This window comes from Moschus berezovskii, chromosome 18 (genome assembly GCF_049115385.1).
Source record: "Moschus berezovskii isolate FMDL1 chromosome 18, NW_MosBer_1.0, whole genome shotgun sequence".
In the NCBI taxonomy this organism is placed as follows: domain Eukaryota; kingdom Metazoa; phylum Chordata; class Mammalia; order Artiodactyla; family Moschidae; genus Moschus; species Moschus berezovskii.
The window spans coordinates 17,871,200-17,893,589 of NC_142477.1; the positions used below are offsets into that span (position 1 = coordinate 17,871,200).

The window sequence follows — 22,390 nt, forward strand, 5'->3', positions numbered from 1 at the left end:
CTGCAATGCAGGAGATCCCAGTTCGATTCCTGGGTTGGGAAGATCTGCTGCAGAAGGGATAAGCTACCCACTCCAGTATTCGTGGGCTTCCCTTGTGGCTCAGCTGGTAAAGAATCCACCTGCAATGTGGGAGACCTGGGTCTTATATGTCATATATTAAGCACCTTATATTAAGTCACAACTGTGAAACTGGGAAAGTTCTGGGTTTTTCCTTAATGGGCTCTGACCTTAATTCTGAGTCTCATTATTTACCATCTTTTTGATGTTGAGTATTTCTGAAGTTGAATCTTGACTTTTTTGTCCAAAATGGGGATAACAGTAGTCATATCTCAAGATCATTTTGAAAACTAAATGGCATAACATATGTAAAACATATAACTGCTAAGTCACTTCAGTCGTGTCCGACTCTGTGTGACCCCACAGACGGAAGCCCACCAGGCTCCCCCATCCCTGGGATTCTCCAGGCAAGAACACTGGAGTGGGTTGCCATTTCCTTCTCCAAAAACATATAACACAGTCCATGAAATCAGGGCAGATTCATGTCAATGTATGGCAAAACCAATACAATAATGTAAAGTAATTAGCCTCCAATTAAAACAAATAAATTTAAAAATTTTAAAAAAGTTTGCATTATTCACAAAAGCCAAGATATAGAAACAATCTTGTGTCTGTCCATGGATGAACGAATAAAGAAGATGTAGGACACATATGCAATGGAATATTATTCATCCACAAAATATAAGAACATCCTGCCATTTGTGAAAACATGGATGGACTTTAAGGGTATCGTGCTACATGAAATAAGTCAGACACAGAAAGACAAATACTGTGTGGTTTCACTTATATATGGCATCTAAAAAGGTCAAACTCAGAGAAGCAACTTCAGCAGAAGCTCCAATACTTTGGCTACCTGATATGAAGAGCTGACTCTTTGGAAAAGATGCTGCTGTTGGGAAAGATTGAAGGCAGGAGGAGAAGGGGATGACAGAGGACAAGACGGTTGGATGGCATCACCGACTCAATGGACATGAGTTTGAGCAAGCTCCAGGATATAGTGGACAGAGAAACCTGGCATGCTGTAGTCCACGGGGTCACAAAGAGTCGGACATGACTAAGGGGCTGAATAACAACAGAGAAACAGATTGTATCATTGTAGTTACAAGCGATGGGGGGGTAGGGCATGGCGAGATATTGGAAAAGGGTACAAAATTCCAGTTATAAGATTAGCAAGTCTGGGCTCATAATGTACAGCATGGTAATTATAGCTAATAATACTGTATTATACAAATATTTGAATATTTCTAAGAAAGTATCAATAGACCTTAAATGCTGTCATCACAAAAAAGAAATGGTTGTTATGTGATGTGATGGAGGTGGTAACCAATGCTATGGTGACAACAATTTTGCAACATATAAATGGATCAAATCAGCACACTGCACACCTTAAACTTACACATGTGTCAAAATAATATCTGAATAAAGCTGGAAATGGGGGTTCCCTGGCAGCCCAGTGGTTAGGACTCTGCGCTTCCACTGTAGGGAGCACAGTTTGATCCCTGATTGGGAAACTAAGATCCTGCGTGCCATGCAGCATGGTCAAATAATTTTTTGTTTTTTCATTTAAAACATAAGCTGGAAAAAAAAATGTTTTTCTCCTCTGGTCTACTAATGTGCTGTGTTATCTCTAAAACATATCCAATACTCAAAAAAGTTGTATCTTACATACTGCTGCTGCTGTTTAGCCACTAAGTCATGTCTGACTCTTGTGCGACCCCATGCTATTCAACTCTAATATTGTTGCATGCATGCTCAGTCATCTCTGACTCTTTGCAACCCCAGGCTCCTCTGTCCATGGGATTTCCCAGACAAGAATATGGGAGTGGGTTGCCATTTCCTTCTCCAAGAGGTCTCCTCCTATAAAATGTTAATATACATCTATATTTGTGTTCCTACTGGAGCATTCACCTGTCACAAAACATGTCCCCAGGGTAATGAGGCTTGACTGTCCCCTTACCTGTCATGGCTTTCATCAAGGTGTGGATGCAGGTGGTCTTCCCTGCTCCACTTGGCCCGAGGGTCATAATTCCATGCCGCACTCTCTGTGTTTCAAACAGCTGGATGACTTTCAGTTTCCAAGGAGGATGGTTGATTAAACCAGCTTCTTCAACCTGAAAATAAAACAAAATCCCCACATAAACAGCAATTGGGACTTATCATTATGTTCAAAATAAGTACAGACATGGAGCAAGGTTAGAGGTACGGGAGTTACTATTAATACATATGGACGTGCCAGTTTGGAAAGATGGAAAAAGTTCTGAAGGCGAATAGTAGTGATGTTTGCATAATACAATGAATGTATTTAATACCAATGAGCTGTACGCTTAAAAAACAGTTTTTTTTCTGTTTTTAATAAATCTTTTTTTTTAATTTTATGTTTTTTAATTTTAATTGGAGGCTAATTACTTTACAATAATGTATTGGTTTTGCCATACATTGATATGAATCCACCCCAGGTGTACATGTGTTCCCCATCTTGAACCTCCCTGCCACCTCCCTCCCCATATCATTTAAAAGGTATATTTAAGCAATGAGTTTTACTGCAATAAAAAATATATACACCAAGACAAAAAGCAGGCTGAACATAGTCAAAATGATATCCCAACCTAATCCACATCTGACTTAGGGAAGTACAAACACATATTTATATGAATGTACACATTAGGAGCAACTTAAGAACAAAGGTTCAAATAGCAAAATTATTTTAGATGTTTAATTTAGAAGATAATATTTAGCATAAAAAGATCATTTCAAGCATACCAATTTGACTGAAATTCCATACAACTGCCAAGCCATTTTTGTAAATCTACTAGATAGTTTTTATCTATCAAACAGATGTATGGAAGCTACTCTGTGAAACACTATTCTAAATCTAAACTTCTATGAGCTTAGTACAAATGATATCTTCATTTTACAGATAAAAAACTGAGACACAAAGAGGCTAAGTAATTTACCCAATATTATTCGTTGTAAAGTTATGGAGTAAGGACCTGACCCCAAGATTCAACCCTATGGTTCATTCTCTTAACCATCATGCTATGCTTAAATTCACTATAAATGATGCTTTTATTCTTACTTAAATAATTTTTGGATAATTCTTATGTATTATTTTATGCTATCTATTGACTCTTCAGATTTCTCATATGCTACAAATTACAAATGTAAGTCACATTATAAATTAGCTTATACTTAGCATTTTTAGGCAATGCTACAATTAAGTTGGCCATATGATGAAGAAGCCATTTGCAAAATGAATTATCACTTTTACCTGACTGGGAGATTAAGATTTTTATACACTGACTTTTAAAGGGAAAGTCTCCATAAAATACTACCATATTTAATTTTTATTACAAATACATTCAAAGAATTGAAATGCATTTTATAAATATGAGCTAGTCACCATTTCTATAAAACTTTTTTTTCCAAACGCTTTTTCATAGGAAAGGAAATTGAGGCACAAGATTTTCATGATTCATTTCCATTCCTAGGAAGATTATAAGGCTTCCCTGGAGGTGCTAGTGGTAAAGAACCCACCTGCCAATGCAGATATAAGGGATGCGGTTTTGATCCCTGGGGAGATAAGATCTCCTGGAGGTGGCCATGGCAACCCACTCTGGTACTGGGCTGGAATCCCATGGACAGAGAAGCCTGGTGGGCTACAGTCCATAGTGTCACAAACAGCTGGAGACTATTGAAGCCACTTGGCATAGCACAGCATAGGAAGATGATAAAAAGTTAAAGCTGCACCAAGTATCATGGAAAATCCAGACACCTCATGATACACTTAACATGATGGATCCCCCAGAGCCCAAGGAAGAAATCACAAGTGATCCTTGGCTTGGGGAAAAAGATGGACAGCGAAGGAGCCACATGAGATCACTCCAAATGACTTTCAGTAGCAGGAGTCAGGACACCAGAGCAACATGATAAACAAACACCAGGGCTGCAGAGAGAAGCAAGCCTAGCACAGGTAAGGCAGCAGGCTGCACCCCCCGGCCCATGCTGACCCATCACTTTTCATTGGGAACCTGGTGTGGAATAGTCCCCATCAGTAAGTGTCACTAGCACATGGCTCACTGGTTGAATGACATGAGGAGACCCCCTGGCAGGAAAAATTCTATTAATGGTGTGCAATGGCTTCTCTTAGAGCTGGTCACAGCCTTGGTGTTGTTCTCAGAATCTGTAGATTTAGACCTCACCAGCTGCACTTGATTCTCATGAAATTCAGATGAAAGGAACACGTAGCTTTATGTTCTGTGAAACATGTTACCTGTCTACTAATTGCTGTTTCCAGTTCAGGGTAACCCGCCTTGTCCAGAAGAATATTTGGGAAGAGATCTTCAATCAAACTCAAAAATAAAGGTTCATCCTCATCAATCTCAAAAAGAAAAGAAAAGAAATCAGACCAATTCTTTTGGCACAAGCACAGCAATATTAGGCAAACTGAAAATGAGTAATACATTTCAGATTACTTTATCACAGCCAGTAATAAATAAAATACCTCCACTGAAGTTGAGAAATATGTTCATCATGTTTCCCACGCATTAAAAATTAGTTTTTAAAAGGGAGGGAGGGTAGAGAAGAAGAGGGGAAAAAAGGAAGAAAATAGAAGGAAAGAAAATACTGACTATGTGACAACTTTCTGTAAAACAACTAGTTTAGGGAGTTACTACATAACCTATAATTTCTTATTTAAATGAAAAAGAATTTTTCAAATGAAACAGAGTGGCAAATTCATGAAATGAAATTTGTTTAAGTCATACTTTTACTTTGAAAAATATATCGTTGATATAGATAGAGATTCACTGATAACCAGATGACTGATTGTCAGTCTCAACTGTGAAATCAAAGAATGTGAAATTTTACACACTTGCAAAATCTTACAATTTCCTGCCAAAATCTACTTTAAAAGAGGTGGGATTATAGCCCTAAAACACAAAAATTTTGAGGTATCTGGAAACTTAAGACATAGATTTTTTTTAATCCATTTTCATTCTATTGGAATAGACATGTGTTAGACTAGATATGAGTCGCCACAGAAATTACTTCTGAAAAAAATGTAATTTAAAGTCATGCTCTATGAAATTTAAAGTGCTTCATCTGATAATTAAGCCTTTTAAATGAGCTCTTTAAATAAATATTTCTAAATCTCATTTGCGCTTAAACTGAAATTTAAGTGGGTGGAACAGCTCCATCTGTGAACCTCACCAGTTTGGAAAGATTCATATCTCGAAGCACACGCATGACGATCGTGGACTCCGTATCCGTGGGGCTGGCTCTTTTGGCTGCTCCCAGGGTTCGCAGAACTGACAGAATATTACGCAGACCAAAGTCATAATGTACCTGAAGAATGTGAAGAACAGTGGGCTTATTTTCAAAATTAAGTTACCCATGGCAACTGTACAAATTTGACAGAGGCATAATGAATAAATGCTGATTTTCCTTTTGAACACGTGTACAGATAGTAGAGCAATAAATCTTTTTATCAATAACTTTTTCTTTTTAGGAAATGGAGAATATCCAAAAGAGCCCGCTCCCCTGTGTCATCACTAATTTAAGCCCTTAGATCAGAAAACTATTGATAATAGCCAGATCTTGACAGGGAGAAAGGAGTAAACTTCCTCATGGAATATACAGGTTCCCTTGAGCCCTTCTTAAGCCCATTATCCACAAGAAATTGTCTTCATATCGAAAACTAAAATTTCGAACCAGAATTAAACTGTGACCTTGCTCATGACCATCATATAAGGTTAAAAGATAGGAATATCAAAGAGGAAAAAAAAGTAGCTAAATTCCAAGATAACCTAAAGGGGGTAACAATAAAAGTAAATTGGAAAGCCAAGCCCCCAGCTTTGTTAAGTTCTTGACATATATTTATAAAATCTCAATCACCCAAAATTTTAGCACATATAAAGCAAATAATTAAAAACCGATTCTCCAACCACCATAGGAAACAGTATCTCTGGCAGTTCCTCAAAACTTTTTAAAATAGAACCACCATAGGATCCAGCAACCCCACTTCAGGGACTATATTCCAAAGAATTGAAAGCAGAGTCTCAAGAAGATATCTGCACACCCGTGTTCATAGCAACACTATTCACAACAGACAAAAGGTGGGAGCAACCCAAAGGTCCATTGACGGAGGAATGGATAAACAAAATGTGACACATACGGAAACTGAAATGATATTCAATCATAAAAAGGAAACAAGTACTATCACATGCTACACCATGAATGCAACTTGAGGACATTACACTAAGTTAAACAAGCTAGTCACAAAAAAAGACAAATACTGTGTGGTTCCATTTGTATACGGTATCTAAAGTAGTCAAATACATAGAAACAGAAAGTTCAGTGGTGGTTACCAGGGAACAAAGGGAAGGAGAGAGGAGTTTTTTAACGGGTATAGAGTTTCTGTTTTGCAAGAGAAAAAAGCTATGGCGATCTGTTTCAACACTATCAAACTGTACACTCAAAAATGGTTAGGATGATAAGCTAATGTTATATTTTTTATTGTTGTTCCATTGCTAATTCGTATCTGACTCTGCAACCCCAAGGACTAGAGCACACCAGGCTCCTCCGTCCTTCACTATCTCCTGGAGTTTGCTCAAATTCATGCCCATTGAGTCGGTGATGCTATCTAACCACCTCATCCTCTGCTGCCCCCTTTGCCTTTTTTCTTCAATGACTATGTTTTGAATCATAATTTATAAAAAAACCTATAGAAAAAAATTATCTACTAATTGGAAGCTAGATGCATCACTTAATACCAATCGTCTGATGGATAGGGCACATACAAATATTCAGATTGAGTTCCTGCCTTCAAGGAGTTTAAATTCTAATCGTCAATAAAATGGAAACATAAGCAAGTTTGCATAAAAGTAACAATGACTTGAAACTGTTGGTGGGTGGAATTAATTAAGGAAAGTTTTCCATAATTGGACTCAGTTCAATCTGCGGGCATGAAGTGAGATTCACAGGCTATTGATCAAGGGATCAGCACAGGGCCAATTGTTTTGTAACACATGGACTCGTATCATTTCCCATGACCTGGTGAACAAGGGCAATAGGAATGAAGGAAACAGATGTGAACTCAGAGGAGAGGGCAGAAGTTAGTGATGTGGGAGTTTTTCTGCACCCAAGAGACAGCACAGAAAGGAGAAGACAGAGTAAGGGGACTTCCCAGGTGGCACAAGAGTAAAGAATTCACTTTCCAATGCAGGAGACTCAGGTTAGATCCCTGGGTTGGAAAGATCTGCTGGAGTAGGAAATGGCAACCAACGCCAGTATTCTTTCCTGAGAAGTCCCATGGACGAAGGAGTCTGGTGGGCTACAGTCCATGGTGTGGCAAAGAGTTGGACATGAGTGAGTGGCTGAGCACAAGCAAAAGAAACTAAGGATGTTTTCAGTGAGAATTGAATTGAGCTGAATCTGTGGGTGTAAGAAATAATTTAGATTCAAAGAAGTTTGAATTAGAGGTTCCTCAAAACCATGAGGACACACAACACTTTATGATAAATGGATAGGTGGGATGAAGAGCAAACAACAATATGCATTTTCCTTTGGCTCTTAATCAATTCAGATCATATTCACTTCATTTCTATGCTATAAATATTAATTTCTTCAAATGTACTTAATAAAACTATACATGAAAAATCATTTTTGCAATGATACCATTTTCTACTTTGCACCAGGGAGGTACTTTCTCAACAACTCCAGTCTACAATTTTCTTGTTTTTTTAATTTTTATTTTATAGTGGAGTATAGTTGATTTACAATATTGTGTTAGTTTCAGGTATCCAGCAAAGTAATTCAGCTTTACATATATACATGTATCTATTCTTTTTCAGATTCTTTTCCCATATAGGTTATTACAGAATATTGAGTAGGGTTCCCTGTGCTACACAGCAGGTCCTTATTAGTTTTCTATTTTTCTATATAGTAGTATGCATATCCCAGGGACGGGGGAGCCTGGTGGGCTGCCATCTATGGGATCGCACAGAGTCGGACACGACTGAAGCGACTTAGCAGCAGCAGCAGTATGTATATGTTAATTCCAAACTCTTAAGGTATCCTTCCCCACACTGTTCTCCTTTAATTACCATAAATTTGTTTTCTATGTCTGTTAAGTCTGTTTCCGCCTTATAAATATGTTCATTTGTAGAATATTTTAGATTCCACACATAAGTGATATCATATGGTATGTGTCTTTCTCTCTCTGACCTAACTTGGTACAGTCATCTCTAGGTCCATCCACGTTGCTGTGAATGACATTATTTCATTCTTTCTTATGACTGAACATCTTCATTGACTAGGCTAAAGCCTTTGCCTGTTTAGATCACCGCAAACTGTGGAAAATTCTTAAAGAGATGGGAATACCAGACTACCTTACCTGCCTCCTATGAAACCTATATGCAGGTCAAGAAGCAAAAGTTAGAATCAGACATGGAAAAGCAGACTGGTTCCAAATTTGGGAAAAAGTATGTCAAGGCTATATATTGTCCCCCTGCTTATTTAACTTCTATGCAGAGTACATCATGCAAAATGCCAGGCTGGATGAAGCACAAGCTGGAATCAAGATTGCCGGGAGAAATATCAATAACTTCAGATATGCAGATGACAGAAAGCATGAGGAACTAAAGCCTCCTGATGAAAGTGAAAGATAAGAGTGAAAAAGCTGGCTTAAAGGTCAACATTCAAAAAACAAAGATCATGGCATCCGGTCCATCAATTCAAGGCAAATAGATGGGAAAACAATGGAAATAGTGACAGACTTCATTTTTGGGGGCTCCAAACTCACTGTGGACAGTGACTGCGCCATGAAATTAAAAGATGTTTGCTCCTTGGAAGAAAAGCAATGACAAAACTAGACAGCATATTAAAAAGCAGAGATTTTACTTTGCCAACAAAGATCCATATAGTCAAAGCTATGGTTTTTCCAGCAGTCATGTACAGATGTAAGAGCTGGACAATAAAAATGGCTGAGTGTCAAAGAATTGATGCTTTCAAACTGTGGTCCTGGGGAAGACTCTTGAAGAGTCCCTTGGCAGCAAGATCAAACCAGTCAATCCTGAAGGAAATCAGTCCTGAATATTCATTGGAAGGACTGATGATGAAACTCCAATACTTTGGCCACCTGATGCAAAGAGCTGACTCATTGGAAAAGACCCTGATGCTGGGAAAGATTGAAGGCAGGAGGAGAAGGGGGCAACAGAGGATGAGATGGTTGGATGGCATCACCGACTCAACGGACATGAGTTTGAGCAAACTCCGGGAGATGGGAAAGGACAGGGAAGCCTGGCGTGCTGCAGTCCATGGGGTCGCAAAGAGTGGGACACAACAGGGCAACTGAACAACAACAAATATTACATTATATATACATATATATATATATACTACATATTTTTCCATTCCTCTGTGAATGCACATTTAGTTTGCTTCCATGCCTTGGCTACTGTAAATAGTGCTACAATGAACATTGGGGTACATGTATCTTTTCAAATTATGGATATATGCCCAGGAGTGGGATTGCTGGATCACATAGCAATTCTAGTTTTAGTTTTCTGAGGAACCTCCATACTGTTTTCCACAGTGGCTGCACCAACTTACATTCCCACAAACAATCTAAGAAGCTTCCTTTTTCTCCACACCCTCTCCAGAACAGAATAAAAATTTTCAACATGCCTAAATACATAGGGACCTTCAGAATCTCACACCTGCTTAGAAAGCTGCTCCTCACACAACTTGTACAGTGTGAAAAACTTCCTGGCCAAAACAACGTTGTCAATGAAGCCACAACTGGCCAGCTTCACCCTGATGATAATCTGCCGGTCAGGGACCATCATGGCCACGGAGCGGAAGTTAATCTTCAAGTTTTCAGGGAGTTCCTGCCGCCCAGCATAGCCAGGATTCTGTATAGAAAATAAAACCAAAGAATGAATGATACAATCATAGGGTAACAAGTGCAATATATCAGCATAATATTAAGATTCATTATGCACACACAGCAAATCTGGAATGACAGCCAGAAAATTCACTTACACATCTCACTCTCCTTTAACTGGAGAGACTAAGTCATGAGTTATTAATATGAGTTCTGTTTATCACCAAAGGCTTTCAAATAGGAGTGAAAATTACAATCCCAATTCCCATTCATGGAAAATAAATGACAGGACAAGGGAGATGCATGAAAACTGTGATAAGAAGGCTGAAGTTCAGTAGCTCTTCTTATGGTTCCTTACCATGGTTAGAAAAAGCCCAAATTCAGGGTTCATAGTTACATTATCTCCATCAGTAAAAATAAAAGATTTTTTACGCTCCTTTTTACATGTCAGAATAATGGAAATCTGCTGGGCCGCAACGGAGAGAACTGGTAGATCAATACGGTTAAACTCATCAAAACAACCCCAGGATCCAGACTGTGCCAGTCCTTAGAAGGGAAATTAAATAGAAAATCCAATTAGTACATCCAATTAGAAAGTCAAGAAAAAGAGCATTATGCAACTGCCAAGACAAGCCAGAGTTAAATTTGTTCAAACATAAAGTTGAACAAATATATCATATATTAAATGCCCCCAAAATAATTCACAATGTAACACTTTTTCTGCAAACACCCAACCTGCAGGGATAAAGGAACAGTACAAAGGCAAGTGATATTGACATTCGACCCACACAACACTGGAAAGATTCAGGTTTTTCCAGAAGTTTTACAAAGTTGGAAAATGACACTAAAATGCAGCCAATTGTTGAAAAATAAATCTTAACAAGATAATCCACCTTAGCTTCCGTTTTTCAGCAAATAAAAAATTATAACCCTCACCTTTAAAAATCCGTCCAAGTCCTCGGAAATCCATCTGATCCGAACAATTGAAAACCACGACATATTTCCCAAGACACCGTCCCATATCTTTGGTAGTTTCTGTTTTGCCTGTTCCTGCAGGACCAGCGGGCGCACCCCCCATGCTCATGCCCAGAGCCTGAGCCAACGTGATGTAACACCTGGAAGGATAGAGGAATCACTAGACCCACGCCACTGGCAGCTCAGAGAGGCCTCTGAGGCCTCACAGTGACATCATATTCACACAAAATTTAAAAAGGAAGGTCCTGCCCATTGCCGCTACTTACCCTTTCCAACCGCACCCTAAAGTACACTTATCCTTAGGGATATTAACATGTGTTGAGGAAAAGGCAACAGTCTAAGGTCAAAGACATTTGCAAACTCATAGATATTCAACAAGATTCCTTATAATGTATATTGACAATTGCCAGTGATGAAAAAGAATACATAGGATTTCCAAAACTTACTTGGCAACTTTTTCACAGCTAGCTACCAACATCTAAACAAAAGTATTCTAGGAAACAGGGCCTGCCTGCCCAGGTGGCTCAGAGGTAAAGAATCCACCTGCCAATGCAGGAGATAGGAGTTCAATCCCTGGGTGAAGAAGATCTGGAGGAGGAGATGGCAACCCACTCCAGTACTCTCACCTGGAGAATTCCATGGACAGAAGAGCCTGGTGGGCTACAGTCTATGGGGTCACAAAGAGTCAGACATGACTGAGTGCACACACACACACACACACCACACAAAGTAGATTAATCCCTTTTTGAATCTAGGAATTTATAATTTGACCAACATGGGAACCAATGATCACAGGAGATTAAAATCACACATTGCTAAATAATCACACCTTAAATTTATTTCTGGGAGCATCTACTAATCCTGCAAATATCTTCTGCTGTATCTTACAGTATGATATTAACAAATGAAAAATTCTGGTGAGAGAGTCAAGAATGCCTGTGAAGGAAAACAAAATAACTGATAACTTGCCAATGAATCCTTCAATTTCCCAGCATCATCCACTGCTGTAAAAGGAGGTAATCTACAATATAATGCGTTTTAGGGCTTTCTGATGGCCAAACTCAAAAGCTTTCATCTGGACTTGAAAAAATTTTTCAAAGAAAATAAAGTGATTTTCCAGCAATGAAGCATGGGAATGAGCACACCCACTGGAAACCCCTAGGGTCTCAGCTTTTATTGGATCCGGGTTCATAAAAAGACAAGTAAATGACTCAGTCGTGATGCAAAAGATGAGCCTGGATTCACAGAAGGTAATGTGGGCGTAAAACCAAAAGGATGCCTGCTCTCGCTTTGATTCTGCCTTTCAACCCAAGGTCTTATCTTTCCTCTTGAACTTTTGTTATCCCTTCAGAGCAGTGTCTGTAATAACAGCTGCTGCTGCTGCTGCTAAGTCACTTCAGTCGTGTCCAACTCTGTGTGATCCCATAGACGGAAGCCCACCTGGCTCCCCCGTCCCTGGGATTCTCCAGGCAAGAACACTGGAGTGGGTTGCCATTTCCTTCTCCAATGTGTGAAAGTGAAAAGTGAAACTGAAGTCGCTCAGTCGTGTCCGACCCTTAGCGACCCCACGGACTGCAGCCCACCAGGCTCCTCCATCCATGGGATTTTCTAGGCAAGACTACTGGAGTGGCTTGCCATTGCCTTCTCCGTAATAACAGCTAACACGATGTTATAATAGCTCCGACTGTTAGGGGAAGCACACTGACTGAAGCCGCCCACCCTGGCCAGGCACCATAGTAACCATCTTTTGTGAGTTATTTTATGACAGGAGGTCCTGGTAAGGAACAAGGAACTAATAAGCCTCCACCAAAACTGGAAGAGTTTGAGAAAGGTCAAAAGGAGATGCCATGTGTCTGACCACCTCCCAGAATCCTCCTCGTTGGAATCCATCTTGACTGAACAATGTGAGCACCACCAGAAAGAACCCTGAGTCAGAATGATTGGTCAAAGACAACCCGAAAGCTAATCCCGTCACCATAAAACTCAGAACTGTGAGCCACAAGGCAGAGCAGTTCTCCTGGTTCCCTCACCCTCCTGCTCTCCACCCGGCGCCCCATCCCAATAAAGTCTCTTGCTTTGTCAGACTGTGTGTCTCCTCAGACAATTCATTTCCAAGTGCTAGACAAGAACCCACTCTCAAGCCATAGAAGGGGCTTCCTTTCCTTCAACACAACTACACCATGTCATTTAAACGCCACTAAACCCTGTGGGGAAGTCAGTTATGTTCCTCATTTTACAGATAAGGAGAAAAGCTTAGATGGAATAATTTTTCTCAGGGTCAGGGCAGTGGGGGAGCTGAGAGTTGAGTCAGTTTTTGTGGCCAATAGCCCTCTCGCTTCCTACTTCTAGGACAGACCCACACTCTCAGGGTAAGGAGTAAATCTCCAGGAACTCTGGCCACCCAGATGCTCTGTCTTGCAAAGATCCCTCTTTATTATGGGATCATTTGGGTTTATATTTAAACTGAAGAAGTGGCAAGCTGTTAGGCTGTCAGAAGGAAATCACATTATTTACATAAAAAATGGGCATCCACGCTAGGTGATTTCTTCAAAAGGGGGGACATCAGTCCAAGTGATACCAAGCAGGACAGGACCCTGTGGGGTACTGGGCACAAAAGCCTTTCTGTGTTCCCCATGTCTTGAATACAGGAAATAGGCTTCATTCAGCCTCCAAGACCTTCCCTGAGTTCCAAGGGGCAGATTCAAGCAGCTGTTAAACAAGGAAGGGATGGAACATGGGGACAAAGGAGGAAGAGCCAAGAGTAACAGGACTGCAACCTTGGGGCAGAGTCCTTGTTCCCTGTTAAGGGATACATGTGACAATATCTTTGACCTGCTCTGCAGATGTTGAAACCCTCACCAGGCAGAAGAAGATAAAACCGTATGGTGCCCACAAGCCCAGAGACCACAGCCCAGTTCGAACCAGAGGTTCATGATGCTGACTTCCACTTATCTTGCCAGCAACCAATGAGAAGAAGATCCACAAACTGATGAGGATCTCTTTGAACCATGAATATAAAACTTCTCACTAGCCCCTCCAGGTTCAGACACAGTTTTGAGGACATTAGCCTGCTGTGGCCCCCTTTGCTTGACAAAGCAATAAAGCTATTGTTTTCCACTTCACCCAAAATTCCACCTCTGAGAACTAATTAGGTGTTGGGCTACAGAGGCTGGATTTGGCTTCAGAACCACTATGCTGCCTCCCAAACCCTCCAGGACTTGCCTTTCAGAGACAAGTGTGGATCTGCCAAAGCATCTTCATGTACCTGTTGACATGACTCTCCCCAGAGCATCCTACACGTGTGTCTACCTCACCCCTCCCTCTCTGCCTTCCTATCTCTCTGGCTGCTTTCAAAAATGTCATCATTCATGAAGGGTTTTGGACTTTTATATGATCTAGTGGCTTTTAGCAGCCTGGTGGCACTAGCAATAAAAAGAATCTTCCTGCTAATGCAGGAGGAGATGCAAGAGATGCAGGTTTGGCCCCTGGGTCAGGAAGACCCCCTGGAGTAGGAAATGGCAACTCACTCCAGTATTCTCGCCTGGAGGATCCCACGGACAGAGGAGCCTGGCGGGCTACAGTCCAAGGGGTGGCAAAAAGTCAGATACTACTGAGCACACACACGCACACACACACACACAGCAACTCTACTACAGTTTCCTGCCTCCCTACTAGAGGACCATAAGCTCTCTGCTGTCAGGAACTAGGTCTAGCTCACACTTTTACCCCCAGCTACTTGCCTAACCTCACACCTCATATTCTGTGAACATTTGTGAATAAATGGCTTGAACTGGTCCAGCCATACACTCGTCTGCTTCCTTTTGTCCCAGTAGCTACTGGAATTATAGGTGCAGAATGTGACCATGGCACCAAATGAACAGCGATCAACCCCGTGACTCAGGGCTCATTAGCATGCAACTGTCCTATTAGGAATTCATAGCTCTCTAGACACATTTCACCACGCAGAAACCAGAAGTGCTTCCAGATCTTATTATTAAACAGTATTGATTCTAAAATGCTGAAAAACTTGCCAACACAATGAGCGTCCATGCAGCAGGAAGTCAATTTTCTTTGTTGAGGACTTGGGTTAATTATAGACTATTTAATTATAGGACATGCTTAAGGAGATATGAAAGTAAAGGTCGGCAAAGAATTTGTTATTAATGATTAACTAAATATAGAAAACACAACCCAATCAAAAAATGGACAGAAGACCTAAACAGATATTCTTACAAAGAAGACATACAGGCACATGAAAAGATACTCAATATTGGTAATTATTAATGAAATGTAAACCAAAACTGCAATAGGTATCCCCTCACACAGATCAGAACGGCCACCATTAATGATGGTTATTACAGTAATGAATGCTGGAGAAGGTGTGGAGAAAAGGGAACGTTCCCACACTGTTGGTGGGAATGTAAATTGGTGGAGCCACTATGGAAAACAGTCTGAAGGTTCCTTAAAAAACTAAAAATAGAGTTACCCTATGGTCTAGCTATCCCACTCTAGAGCATATATCCTGAAAAGATGAAAACTCTAATTCAAAAAGACACATGCACCCCAGTGTTCATAGCAGTGCTATTTGCAATAGCTAGACATGCAAATAACCCAAGTGCTCATCAACAAATGACTGGCTTAAGAAGGCATAGGGTATATACATATATATGTATATATACTGGAATATTATTCATTTAAAAAAAAATTAAACAGAACCATATGCAGCAATGTGGATGGACCTAGAGAATATTATACTTACTGCAGTAAGTCGGAGAAAGACAAATACTATATTATATCACTTTTGTGGAATCTAAAAATAATACGATTGAATCTGTATGCAAAACAGAAATAGACTCACAGACATAGAAAATGAATTTATGGTAACCAAAGAGGAGAGAGAGGGAGGGACAAATTATGAGATTAACTGACACATGCTACTCTACATTAAATAGACAAGCCAAAAGTATTTACCATATAGCTCAGGGAATTATATTCAATATTTTGTAAAAACCTATAATGGAATATAATCTGAAAAAAATAACTGAATAAATTTGTTTTACACTTGAAATTAACACAATATTATAAATCGATTGTACTCAAATTGTAAAAATTCTAAACAAAAAAGAAAAGCAATAGTCATGTTAACACTAATGATGATTTAGATTTACTCAGTGGCAGGTTCAGTGTTGGGTCCCAACCTACAGAATCTCCAGTCCACTCATGATTCAAAAGAAGAGAATCAGAAAGGCTGGCTGTCCTGGCCAACACTACACAGTACGGTGGCCAAGACCCAGATAAAACTCAGGGAAGCTATGAGGCTATGTCACAGAAAGACACACGTCGTGAGGACTGTCTGCCTTTTTTATTAAGAAGACCAAATGCCTCCATCCACCTTCAGTCTCTGCTGCCCTAGGTCTTAAGTGACTGTTGTAGTAAGACTGCCTCCAGCCTTCTCGAGCTGTGTTCAGAAGTGAAAAAAGGACTGGTCATGAAAAATAGCATGAGCTGTTAGAAAAAGGCACTATATGTTTTTAGTATATTTATTCACTATTTTATCATCAGAAAAATTTGCAGCTCCATCCATATGAAATCAGGCTTCCCAGACACAACTGCTATCAACATTGTTGAATTTTCACAGGGCAGTCAGTGAAAAGCTGAGAAGACACGAAGGCCTCTGGCCTTTGTCTTATTCAAGTATTAATCTTAGTGAGTAATTCTTTGTAAAAAGGCGGCCAATCTTGCAATGGACTTGCAAAGAGTGACTCACTTCTACCATAATCAACTCAGAGTAAAAACAAACAAGTGAACAATTATCATGAAACACACTGAAACAAACTTTTGAATCACTTCCACTTATTAACTTATAAATACCCACTTTGCTGTTAAAGTTCTCAAGTTTTTTCCGGAAATAGAACTGCCATATGACCCAGCAATCCCACTGCTGGGCATACACACCGAGGAAACCAGAACTGAAAGAGACACGTGTACCCCAATGTTCACTGCAGCACTGTTTATAATAGCCAGGACATGGAAGCAAACTAAATGTCCATTAGCAGACGAATGGATGAGAAAGCTGTGGTACATATACACAATGGAGTATTGCTCAGCCATTAAAAAGAATACATTTGAATCAGTTCTAATGAGGTGGATGAAACTGGAGCCTATTATATAGAGTGAAGTAAACCAGAAAGAAAATCACCAATACAGTATACTAATGCATATATATGGAATTTAGAAAGATGGTAATGATAACCCTATATGCAATATAGCAAAAGAGACACAGATGTATAGAACAGTCTTTTGGACTCTGTGGGGGAGGGTGAGGGTGGGATGATTTGGGAGAACGGCATTGAAACGTGTATATTATCATATGTGAAACGAATCGCCAGTCCAGGTTCGATGCATGATACAGGATGCTCGGGGCTGGTGCACTGGGATGACCCTGAGGGATGAGATGGGGAGGGAGGTGGGAGAGGGATTCAGGATAGGGAACACGTGTACACCCAGGGAAGATTCATGTCAATGTATGGCAAAACCAATACAATACTATAAAGTAATTGGCCTCCAATTAAAATAAATACATTTATATTTTAAAAAGTTCTCAAGTTTTTTGATACAGAAAGATGTACAAGATAATTAAAACAGTGAAAAAATCAAGTTGCAAAAAAGTTTGTATAATCTAATACCTTTATGTGAAAGTTAGAATTTTGACATAGAAGCATTTGCAATATCTTAAAAAATAAACTATTAATCATTAAAAATAGAAAAATTTCCCCTTGTACTTTAAACTTTATCTTCTGTACTGTTTAAGTTTTCACCACAAAGATGCAACTTTGAAAATAAACATTTTTCAATTTATTTGGGCAATTTTATTTAGTACCTATTATGCAACAGAAGACTCTTAAGAGTCCCTTGGACAGCAATGAGATCAAACCAGTCAATTCTAAAGGAAATCAATCCTGAACACTCATTGGAAGGACTGATGCTGACTCTGAAGCTGCAATCCTTTGGCCGCCTGATGTGAACAGCTGACTCACTGGAAAAGACCCTGATGCTGGGAAAGACTGAAGGCAGGAGGAGAAGGGGACGACAGAGAATGAGATGGCTGGATGGCATCACCTACTCAATGGTAGACGAGTTTGAGTGAACTCCGGGAGTTGGTGATGGACAGGGAGGCCTGGCGTGCTGTGATTTATGGGGTCGCAAAGAGCCGGACAAAACTGAGCAACTGAACAACGACGAATGGATCAGAACTATTCTAGGAGCAGTGAATGAATCACAAAACGTCTATACCATATAGAACTGAGGTCCTACAAGAAGGAAATAAACTATTCAAAAACAGAAAATAGAAAAAATAAAGCTGGGTCAGGGAGGATGGGGTGGGGATTGCTGATTCAAATGTGTCAGGACCAAAGACCCATGTGCAGAGACTTCTGATCAGAGACCTGGAGGAGAGGAAGTGAGCTATGCCAGTGTCACAGTGTCCTGAGGCAGCCGTGTGCTGAGACTGCTTAAGAAACAGCCAGGGAACAAGTAGCTGGAGCTCAATGAGGAAGGAGAGACAGTAGGTAGCAGGGATAGATCATGGCAGGTCATGGAGGTCAATGCAAGGACACTTGCTTTCACCTTGGGTGAGATGGAAAGACAGCAGAGAGATCATGGCAAAGGGATGACAGGGTATGACTAACATTCCAGCATCTGAATTGAGGACAGACTGTCAGGAACAATGGCAGGAGCAGAGACTAGACAAAAGACTACTGCAATCATCCAGCCTGGAGATGATGGTGGCTGAGACTGTGATAACGGCAAAGGGCAGAAAAGTGGTCACATCCCAGGTGAATTCTGAAAGTGTCAGTGACCAAACTTCATGACAGGTTGGATAATAAAGCGAGAGAAAAATACAGGCATCAAGGATGCTCCAAGGATTTTGGCTTGAAGAACTGAAGGATGGAATTTCTGTTTGCAAAGACAGAGAAGATGGCAGGAGAGCAGCTTTGTAAGGGGACAAGCAAACGTTAAGTGTGAATTCCTGGTACCCATTTGAGTAAACATGTCATGTAGGCAAGTGGCTGTATGTGTCTGGAGTTCAAGGGAAGAAGCCCCAGCAAGGTTCAAGATTGGGGAGTCCACACCTGCTGCTGCTGCTGCTAAGTGACTTCAGTCATGTCTGACTCTGTGCGACCCCATAGATGACAGCCCACCAGGCTCCGCCATCCCTGAGATTCTCCAGGCCTAGATGATACTTAAAACCACATGAGATCATCTCAGGAGTGAGTGTAGATGGAAAAGAGAAGAGCCCTGATGTGCGCTATGCTTAGAAGTCAGGAGACTGAAGAGGAACCCTAGGAGACTATATGAAGGGACAGGCAGAACAGAAGGAACCCGGGGAGTCATGACCTGGAAGCCACCTCAAGAAAGGGCATCAAAAAGGAGAGAGTGGGACTTCCCTGGAGGTCCAGTGGTCGAGAATCTGCCTGTTGATGCAGGTGACACCGGTTTGATCCTTGCTCTGGGAAGATCCCACATGACACAGGGCCACTAAAACCTGAGCGCCACAACGACTGAAACTCACATGCCTACACGCCGAGAGCCTGTGCTCTGCAACAAGAGAGGCCACGGCGACGAGAAGCCCAGGTACCACAACCAGGGAGTAGCCCCCACGCCCCGCAACTAGAGAAAAGCCCACGCAGCAATGGAGACCCAGTATAGCCAAACACACATAAAGAAATTAAACGATTAATTAACTGAAAAAGGAGAGAGTGACCACCTGTGCAAACGCTGCTGACTGGTCAAGGAAGGACGGAACTAAAAATGACTGCTGGGTTTAGCAACACGAAGATCTGGTTGATGGCTCGACCAGGGGAAGCAAGTGTGACGTGCAGAATAATGCCCCCGCAAAAAGAAAAAATCCACGTCCAAATCCCTGCAAACACTTTCCCTTAGGCAGCTAAAGGGACTTTGAAGATGCAATTCATGTTAAAGCCCTTGATATGGGGAGGTGATCCTGGATGAGAAGTGGACCCTATCTAATCTCAAGAGTTCTTGAAAAGGGGAAGAGGGAGGCAGAAGAGTGGGTGGGAGACATGAGATGGGAAAAGGAGATCAGATGGATCTCAACTCATGGTTGTGGCCGTGAAGAGGGAGCAAGCAGCCAGAAGACAAGGTAAACAGCAGCCTCCAGAGGCTGGGAACAGCCCTCAGCTGACAGTCGGCAGGGAAGTGCGGGCATAGGTCCTGCAACCGCAAGAGAAAGAATTCTGCCAACCAACTGAAAGAACAAGGGGCAGGGTCTCCCCAGAGACCTCGGAGAGAGCACACTTCTGCTGACACCTAAGGTTAGTCCAACAAGATGTGCGTCAGACTTCTGATGTACGGAAATGCAAAGTAATTGATTTGTGTGGTTTAAGCTTCTAAACGCTTGGTCACTGGTTATGACAGCAATAGAAACAAATACACACGGCCTGAATGGAGTGAATTCAGGGTCAAACAGGTGGGCAAACACTGCATTTCTGAAACAGACGTAGAGAGCAAACGCATGGACACTAAGGCAGAAAGGAGGGGCGGGGTGAACGGGGAGATCGGGACCGACATGCGCCACTGATAAAACGCATAAAGTAGAAAGTAATGAGAATCTACTGTATAGCACAGGGAACTCTATTCAATGCTCTGTAGTGACCTAAACGGGAAGGAAAATCAAAAAGAGAGGGCATACATATAGCTGATTTGGGGCCTCCCAGGTGGCTCAGTGGGTAAAGAATCCGCCTGCAGTGCTGCAGATGTAGAGACATGGGTTTGATTCCCGGGCCAAGAAGATCCCCTGGAGGAGGGCATGACAACCCACTCCAGTATCCTTGCCTGGGAAATCCCATGGACAGAGGAGCCTGGCGGGCAACAGTCCATTGGGTTGCAAAGAGTCAGACACGACTGAAGCGACTTATCTAATGAAGCAGGCATAGCTGATTTACTTTACTGTACAACAGAAATTAAGACAACATTATAAAGTAACTATGCTATACTCCAATAACATTTAAGTCTTAAAAACTGCTTTTGAGGAGTTTTGATGTGAGCACAGAAATGGGAAGGAAACCAGAGCTTCGCAGTAGGATTTCCTGCCTGGAAGCAATTACAGCAAGCTGTACATTGATGAGAACGATCCAGGAGAAAGTGAAAATTAATGATGTTCCCAGAGACAAAATAGCTGCGTCAGCAGAGGTGCTGGCTTTGGGTGACAGCACAAAATCCATCCCAGAAACCGAGAGAGGGAGTGGATGGCACAAGGCCAGGTCCCTCGGCTGGCAGACGAGACGAGGAATGAGTGCAGGTCCTTTTGTCTTCTCAGTGAAACAGGAAACAAGGACTTGGGTAGAGAAAAGAAGAGAGGAAGAGGTTTGAGGTTTGAAAGGACAGACGGTGGGAAATAACGTTTCCAGGTGTTTCAAGGAATTCTCCGCCTTTTGTCACTATTCACCTTTGCACTTCAAAGAGGACAACTCCAAACGAATGTCTGACAGAATCCAGGGGAAACCACCTTTGACGAGACATAAGAAGGAATACAGAGCGTGAAGACAAGACAACGTGGGGGAAAGGACACAGTGAAATCTCCTGCTACTCCTCCAGCCTCCGGTAAAAGTGAGCATTTCATTTGGTATCATGACTGAGCAGAAGGTGCGATCTCGCAAACAGGGTTATTACATCGAACTTTTATATTTCGTCTGATCATATACATACATGTGCGTGCATGCTAAGGTACTTCAGTCACGTTCAGCTCTTTGCAACACTATGGAATGTATCCCCCAGGCTCCTCTGTCCATGAGATTCTCCAGACAAGAATACTGGAGTGGTTTGGTTTGTCCTCCTCTAGGGGATCTTCCTAACCCAGGGATCAAATCCACGTCTCTTATATCTCTTGCATTTGCAGGTAGGTTCTTTACCACTAGCGCCACCTGGGAAGCCTACACACACACACACAAACACACATGGCATGACATGTGGGATCTTAGTTCCCCAATTAGGGGCTGAACCACACCCCCCTGCATTGGAAGCTTGGAATCTCAGTCTTAACCACTGGACCACCAGGGATAATATTTTCAATCTAACAGCCCAGAGGTTCGTTCTATGAAAATGACTGATATTCAGGTCAGCTTCTTCTTAAGCCAAATGCTGATTTTAACACTCAACCATTTGGTCCAAAATAAGTATCAAAGTATTCCCTGAACAGCACATATACAATGGGTGGATGCCACCAAGTTCAAATCAGACTAATAGCCATGGAGGAAGGACCTCTGGACTTAACCTGGTTTATCTTATACATGAAGAAACAGGGTCCAGAGCAGCTACATGGTGGCTCTGGCTAACACACGGTTAATAACAGGCAGGGGGCAGGACAGGTCAACGTCCACCCCATCACTTCTCACCAGTGCATGAATTCACACCCAGTCATGTCCGACTCTTTTCGACCCCATGGACTGAACCCAC

At 41.4% G+C, this 22,390-nt stretch overlaps 1 protein-coding gene across 1 annotated transcript in view; it reads right to left on the reverse strand.

Moving 5' to 3' along the window:
• Positions 1-22,390, reverse strand: part of DNAH5 (dynein axonemal heavy chain 5) — a 265,941-nt gene that overhangs the window by 142,471 nt on the left and 101,080 nt on the right. Inside the window, exons 36-41 of the mRNA XM_055422257.2 lie at positions 10,877-11,055; positions 10,299-10,486; positions 9,774-9,968; positions 5,266-5,400; positions 4,328-4,435; positions 2,015-2,168 (exon numbers count right to left, since the gene is read on the reverse strand). Of these exons, the coding sequence (XP_055278232.2) occupies positions 2,015-2,168; positions 4,328-4,435; positions 5,266-5,400; positions 9,774-9,968; positions 10,299-10,486; positions 10,877-11,055 (959 nt within the window). The remainder of the gene's footprint in view (positions 1-2,014; positions 2,169-4,327; positions 4,436-5,265; positions 5,401-9,773; positions 9,969-10,298; positions 10,487-10,876; positions 11,056-22,390) is intronic.